Source organism: Condylura cristata, unplaced genomic scaffold, assembly GCF_000260355.1.
Source record: "Condylura cristata isolate star-nosed mole 26May11 unplaced genomic scaffold, ConCri1.0 scaffold00003, whole genome shotgun sequence".
In the NCBI taxonomy this organism is placed as follows: domain Eukaryota; kingdom Metazoa; phylum Chordata; class Mammalia; order Eulipotyphla; family Talpidae; genus Condylura; species Condylura cristata.
Genome location: NW_004567104.1, coordinates 31,133,578 through 31,141,120, shown reverse-complemented (window position 1 = coordinate 31,141,120; position 7,543 = coordinate 31,133,578). Strand labels below are relative to the sequence as shown.

Sequence of the window (7,543 nt, the reverse complement as noted above, 5' to 3'; positions counted from 1 at the left end):
AAAAAAAAAAAAAAAAAAAAAAAGACAGTAATGATGTTTTATGTCTTCATTTTCCACAGATCGCTGAAATTTTATTCCAAACTGCTCAAAATGCAGGGATCGCCTTTGACACTGTATGTGGAGTGCCTTACACAGCTCTACCTTTGGCTACAGTTATTTGTTCAACTAATCAAATTCCAATGCTTATTAGAAGGAAAGAAGCCAAAGAATATGGTAAAGTTATAGTAGTATTAAGTTGATATGCATAACCTGATGCTGTTAGAATTTTTTTCTTCTTCTAGACACTGATGTTCAGTCCTTTAAGTGATGACCTGTGGAATTTGTGAACTGTTGCATAAATCACCTTCCATTGGAGTCTAGGAATGAAATGCTTTCTATTGACTAGTCAATAGGAAAAAAGTGCTGTATTTCCCCCCCACCAACTTTTTCTCATGAGCCGAATGTTCTAAAAACACATACTTTGTCAGTATGTTTACATTTAAACTTCATGGAGAGAAATACATGAATAAAATTTACTCTCATAAAACTATATAATCTAAGTTCTAGATGTAGGTTTTTTTTTTTTTTTTTTTAGTGGGCCCATGGTTAGCAGGTAACCCACATGTTTTAAAATGTGTACTTGATTTGAAACAAATTAATCTGAAGTATTGGAATTGACTTGATAGTTGAAGATAATGAGGGATTAATGGAATTTTTTTTTTTTTTTTTTTTTTTTTTGCTTTTTACAAAACACTTCTAAAACTAAAACTATGAAATCAGGTGTCAGGAATTTGTTGCTAAAAATTAAGGGGAGTTTCACATTGGGTTATTTCAAAGTCAATTTGAAAGGTGAGCTTGCTTAATGGATTCCTATAATTTGAAATCCTGGTAAGACAAGTATGTGAGTCTATACTAGCAAAATGATTTGCTAGTTTTACTATAAATATTTTATCGACGGATTTAGGACACACTACATAATAGTAATCATGACACATTGAAGGTTCATCGGAAATAAAGTAGCTCCAAAGTCAATGATCTGAAAATAAAATTTAGGTCACCTTTTTACCACTTGGTATATGCATGCCAAATTTATACTGTAAGATGCATCTTGAGATGGATGAAGTACATATTTTTAAATTAGAATCTACAATTTTTTCTTTTCTAGGTACTAAACGTCTTATAGAAGGAGCCGTTAATCCAGGTGAAACCTGTTTGATAATTGAAGATGTTGTTACTAGTGGTTCTAGTGTTTTGGAAACTGTTGAGGCTCTTCAGAAGGAGGGCCTGAAGGTCACTGATGCCGTAGTGCTGCTGGACAGAGAGCAAGGAGGCAAGGACAGGTTGCAGGCACTGGGCATTCGTCTCCACTCAGTGTGTACATTGTCCAAGATGCTAGAAATTCTTGAGCAACAGAAAAAAATTGATGCTGACATGGTTGAGAGAGTGAAGCAGTTTATTCAGAAGAATGTTTTTGTGGCAGTTAACCATAATGGCTCCCTCTCATCAGTAACGAAGGCACCCAAAGAACTCAGCTTTGCTGCGCGTGCAGAACTGCCTGGGATCCACCCTGTGGCCTCAAAGCTTCTTAGGCTTATGCAGAAGAAGGAAACCAATTTGTGTCTGTCTGCTGATGTTTCAGAGTCCAGAGAGCTGCTACAGCTGGCACATGCTCTTGGACCCAGCATCTGCATGCTCAAGACTCACGTAGATATTTTGAATGACTTTACTCTGGATACAATGAAGGAGTTAACAACTCTGGCAAAACGCCATGAGTTCTTGATATTTGAAGATCGAAAATTTGCAGATATAGGGAACACAGTAAAGAAGCAGTATGAAGGTAAGTGTTACCTAGGAGTCTCCAAGAAGCAGAAATCCAGCTAAAACTGGGTGAAGAAGAAAAGGAAATGTATTGGCTCACATCACTGAAAATCCAGCCAATAGACAGGCCTCACACATCCAGAAGCTTAAGTGATCTCTTTCGGACTTGGCTCCTTCTCCACCTTTCTACTCTGCTCTGTCCTCTCTTGACTTCTTTATCAGGTAGGCACACCCCTTTATTCCAGCCTACTCACTCAAGCCTGCAGTGTGGATACCTTATTAACTTGTCTGGGAAATAATGTCCCATCTCCAGTAGTGTGTAGTTTGAACTTAAGTGTAGAAGTGGTTGAGAGTAGTTTCCCCAAAAAAAGTATATGTTGATGCCAGAAAATAAGTTGAATATTTTGAAGAATGTTAAAAACAATTTAAAAAGCAGTATAAAATTGTAAACGTTATTTTCAGTGTGAAAAGATCCGTTGATATATACTCTTTATGTTAACAAAGTAAGGCATATTTTGGGGTAGAAGAAATGCTTAATTCTCCACCCATCCTCTTATGTAGCTTGTGTCAAATTGTGTACAGCTAATTTTTTTAATTAACCTTGTAGACATTTCATCATATTATTTAACAGTTATGTGGGTCTTTTGAGATACCCTGGTTTTTCTTAAAGAACTAGCTTAAGAAATGTATGGATTACTTTAAGTGGCTTTCTTGTGCTTAAGAGGCCATACCATCAGGTTGCTTAATTGAGGTATACTAATGTTTTGCAGGTTTACATGTTTTTCTTTTTTCCCCAAAGATAATTTAGGGCTTTTATTGTCAACTTTTAAAATGAATAAATTGCCTATTAAAGTTTGAAGAACTAAAGAGAATAAGTAGATTTTAAAGATCCTTGAAGAATGAAAATTTGTCATCTTCAGAGGAATTTCAGAATTTTGATTATCTTCATCCTCAATAAATGCCCTCCTTCATCGGAGTACACTTCAGATGCTAATTTTATTGGTGGACACGAACTTCAACCTGTAAAGATAAGCAGTCTCATCAGTATTATTGATACAGAGTATAGAACTTACAGGTTTTTTTCTCATTGTGATCTCTCAGCTAGCTACCAGATAATAAAATTTTCACAGATAGAACATAGGGAAACTGATAAGGATTTTAGTTCTTAACTTATTACTAGAGTATTTCATCGTAGTTGGTTAGACAAAAAACTTGTTTGAAAATTGACAAATAGCTTTCTTTCCCTCCTCAGGTGGTGTCTTTAAAATAGCTTCCTGGGCTGACCTAGTAAATGCTCACGTGGTGCCAGGCTCAGGAGTTGTGAAAGGCCTGAGAGAAGTGGGCCTGTCGTTGCACCGGGGGTGCCTGCTCATCGCAGAAATGAGCTCCGCGGGCTCCTTGGCCACTGGGAACTACACGAAAGCTGCAGTAAGTAGGGGAAGAGGAGACCTTCCTCTGGAAACTGCCCCCAAACACATCAGCTGTCAGTGTGATAGTATATTAATGTTAGCTGGCTAGAGTTCCCTGATTAAGCATTTTATGTCTTATAGTGTATACTTGGGAGTTTTAAATTGTACTCTGAGAACACTGCAATGGATTAATAAAATATCACAGCTCTTTTTCCTCACCATCAATTGAAAAGTCAGGCAGTGACTCCCAGTCTTAAAAGTCCCATGGCGATGTACGTTCTCAGGCAGCACCAATTAATCGATGTGTTCTTAGTGCAGTTTCCTGTAGAAACTCCTATCGTTAAAAGTTTTAATGCAGCATATACATTAATATCCATCCCCATAAAATAACTAAAGAGTTTACATGTTTTCCTCTAAGTTTCATAGCCTCATACTCACCAAGAAAGATGGAAAGGTAGATAGTAGTTTTTTAAGATTGGTGCAGAGGCAGTGAGACGATTCACCAGAGTGGGAGGCAGATCGACAAAAGTACATTGCTGAGGGGAGCAGAGGGTGAGACAGGAGAGGTTCGCTGTGTCCTAACCTGCTGTGCCACCAGGGAGGGCCCGATAGTAGTATTTTTACAGATAATTTAAACACTACTTAAAAATCGACAGGGCAATTTTTAATAATATTCCAAATAATGTCCATTGAACTGTGAAGAATTCATATGACCCTAGGGTCAAGTTTAAGTCCCATTTGTGAATTAACCATAAACCTGATTTCTCAACACTCTGAAGCAGAGCAAGACCAATATTAGGTGTTTTGGATAGTCAGATAAACAGATCTAGAGAAACTTCTATAAATGTAAGGTAGTGGTTTTTATATTGCAACTGTCTTAATTGAAGGTTATGTACACCCTCTGTACTTAGGCATTGTGTTCTAGGATACTTGAAAGCCTTTTTGGAATTTGTCCCCCAGTGTTATTACAAATAAGTAATTATGTAACATTTTGATTTTAGGTGTATATAGTATTGATATTTTAGTATTTTTAGGCTATGGCTAATTGGCAGGAAGGGTAATCTTCAAGTCTTTATGGAGTTGGGTATAACATCTGTTTTAGACATGGAGTTTTTATTTAAGTGATACATAAAAAGGACATCTGTAAAATAGCAGTTACTTTGTAGCTTTATCCTTTAACTACGTTCTTGTAATCTGTCCCTATTACATTTGATTTAGGTTAGAATGGCTGAGGAACATTCTGAATTTGTAATTGGCTTTATCTCTGGCTCTCGAGTAAGCATGAAACCAGAATTTCTTCACTTGACTCCAGGAGTTCAGCTAGAAGCAGGAGGTAAATCTGTTCATTTATGATGGTTTCTCCAAAGTGCTTTTCAACCCAAGTTATAGAACAGTAACAAATGAGTCCTTTCACTGGGGCAGGGGGTGGTATAGAGAAGGTATTAGCCTACTGGAGTCTGCATTTCTGGTTATTGTAGTCATGTGAAGGCCCAGAATGCAAGGCCCCCTACTCCTGGCTACTAGAATCTGGGGATCAGTAGGTGTTCTCAGTGTAAACTGTACCCAAGACTTAGCTGTGTTGTAGGTGAATTTAGGAACCAGGGCACACCTGTGATTAGTTTTAGCAATTGGTGCCTGCCATCTTCGGAAGTCCAAACTGGCTTTTGCCCACACATCAGGCTGAGCAAGTGAACCTCCACACACCGTCTGGTGCTTTCAGGTTACTGTCTCTTAGGTCCCGGGGTGTTTGCCTGCAAGTTCTTTGTCAGTTAGCTACCCTGGGTGTATGCCCCGTGCTTTCCAAAGCTGGGCACAGACCCATCAGCTCTCTCTCCCCACTATGGGTGCTGTGAGCCTTTCGTCTTATGTGGAGGTGCTTTCCAACTAGCAGTTGGGGGAGGAAATTATTTCATACAGAGGTGTTCATTTGGTGTGTCTGCAGGAGATGTTGTATTCAGTCTTTATAGTTCCTGCCTGCTGTTTGTTTCTCCAGAACAAAGCAAGGAATCATGCGGAGCCATCTTTATGCTGTTTTAATTATGAAGCATTAAAGCATGCTTTAAGTACATAGTTTAAAACACTATCGAGGTTAATCAGATATAGACTGAGAATTCAAATAAATCAAGGAATGGTAGAAGTACCTCAGAGGTCTTCTACATGGTTTCCCATTACGGATTTTTATATACTTCACAGTAGGCTTCAGCAGAAAGAGCCACCTATCTAAGCTGGTATAATAGTACTTAACAACTTTTGGCTTTTTTTTTAGCCCCACATTTGAAATATCTTTGGATAAGTCATTTCATTCTTACTCTATCTTAGTGTGTGTAAAAGGGGGTTAACAATCACTTTATTTCATGAAAGCTGCTAAACAACCCTGTAGTATTTAAAGCCCTTAACAGTGTTTTGGCACGGAATAAGCACTCGGCTTGTCAACTCTGTTTCTTGTAAGCCTTCACAGTTCTTTTGACTGAATAGTACCTTCAAGAACTAAGCTTTTAGGGCTAATTAAAAACATCTTGGATTTGAAAAGTAAACCATTTACAGGATGCTGCATAATTTACAAAGACGGCTCTGCCAGACTCCTTGCTTTGTTCCCAAGAGGAACAGAACAGCACTGAGATCGCAGCATCCCCTGCACCTTATACTGTATTGAAAGGGCTGTACCAGGTGAAGTCCAAAGCAGAGGGGTGGGTGGGAGAACAGCGAGCACGCCAACAGCCTGCCAAGTCTCAGAATAAAGAGTGTCATATTCCTGCCCCTCGGTATCTTGCTACCCATGATGGCAGCTTGCCTTTGTGTTCCTCCCACAAATTACCATTTACTGGTCTAAGCACCTACAGTAGACAGGAAAAAATAAGATGAACATTAGTTCTAAGTTGCTGATGGGTAAGCAGAAAAATACAATTTTAGGCCACTTGAAATCTCAGGATATTATATCACAAGGAGACACGAACATTTTCTTCTTAGCAAAGAATTAAAATAGCTGTCCTAGTGAAACTTAAATCCAAATCTGTATAGACACCAGAAAAGCCAGTCAGTGAATATGAATAAAGTCCTCATTACACATAGGTGAATCTCTCTGCCAAAAGCCCATCAAGTGCTCAGACCATAAACCGCAAGTCTGCTTTTTACTTGCTATACCAAAAGGAAATAGAAAAAAATAAAGCAGGTTAGCACTTTTTAGAAAACTGAGTATTGTTAAACAGTGACGTGTGTTTTTTGTTTTTTTGCAGGGGATAATCTTGGTCAGCAGTATAACAGCCCACAAGAAGTTATTGGCAAACGAGGTTCTGATATCATCATCGTAGGTCGGGGCATACTAACAGCAGCTAATCGACTGGAAGCAGCTGAGATGTATAGAAAAGCTGCTTGGGAGGCTTACCTGAGTAGGCTTGGTGTTTGAAGGTTTTGGATACACTTCTGTGAGGAACCCTGTGTTACTGAGTGGCTTATCGATCGCTGTTACATCATAGTTTATTTACAGGCTTTCTTTTACTGAGTCTGGTGTTGGCTGGCAATTGTATCCTCAAATTTGGAAGCTAATTCTAGATTCTTTAAATAGCCACAGACGTTTAAGATAATAAGAAGCCAAGCTCCATACACCATTTCTTGTGTCTAGTGTGATACTCCAGTATCCAAAAGGGGGCACAGTGACCATAGCAGAGCGTGTGCAGGCCACGCGTGGTCAGTCAACAGTTGTTCCGTCTGTTTGCCCTACTCTATCTGGCCATGCTGAAATGTACAGGTGAAAAGCAGTCTGATTTAACTCCTTGTGTAAGAACAGCCTTTCACAGATAATCCATGTCTGCTGCTTACTACCAAGAGCCCACAATTACAACGTTCTGTTTTAAAGATACCTGTCAACCAGTCCAAATTTTTCAAACGACCTAAGCTTATATAGCAATACCCTGACCCAGGGACCACACCTTATCCTTTGATTGTTACCCCAATTCTAATTTATGTTATGTTCTCAAATAAACCTTATGTGGATTAGTCTGATTCTATAAAATCCAGTTTGTTTCAGGACCCCAGTGCTACAGTTCCAGAGAAAAAGTTTTGAATAAAAGCTTTAGAAATGGCCTCAAGTGCTCACTTACCACAGTGTTACCACATCAGCAACACCTGGAAGCTTGTTAAATCAGACTGTGGTCTCCAGCCCAAGCATGTTACAAATATGCATTTCTAACAAGTTCCCTGGCAAAGGTAATGTTGCTATTGCAGCATTCACACTGTTGAATCACCTGCCTTTGAGAAGTGTAAGCTGCTGCCTGTTCTGTGACATAGCTAGGGCCTGCTTTATGATTATGGGCAAGGACATGAACGCCAACTAGAATGTC

At 38.9% G+C, this 7,543-nt stretch overlaps 1 protein-coding gene across 1 annotated transcript in view; it reads left to right on the top strand.

Moving 5' to 3' along the window:
• The window catches only part of UMPS (uridine monophosphate synthetase), a 21,537-nt gene extending 14,331 nt beyond the window's left edge, over nucleotides 1-7,206 (top strand). The window contains exons 2-6 of the mRNA XM_004675145.2: nucleotides 60-213; nucleotides 1,145-1,816; nucleotides 3,050-3,225; nucleotides 4,425-4,539; nucleotides 6,440-7,206. Coding sequence (XP_004675202.1) covers nucleotides 60-213; nucleotides 1,145-1,816; nucleotides 3,050-3,225; nucleotides 4,425-4,539; nucleotides 6,440-6,609 — 1,287 coding nt within the window. The 3' untranslated portion in view covers nucleotides 6,610-7,206. The remainder of the gene's footprint in view (nucleotides 1-59; nucleotides 214-1,144; nucleotides 1,817-3,049; nucleotides 3,226-4,424; nucleotides 4,540-6,439) is intronic.
• Nucleotides 7,207-7,543: the final 337 nt, after the last annotated feature.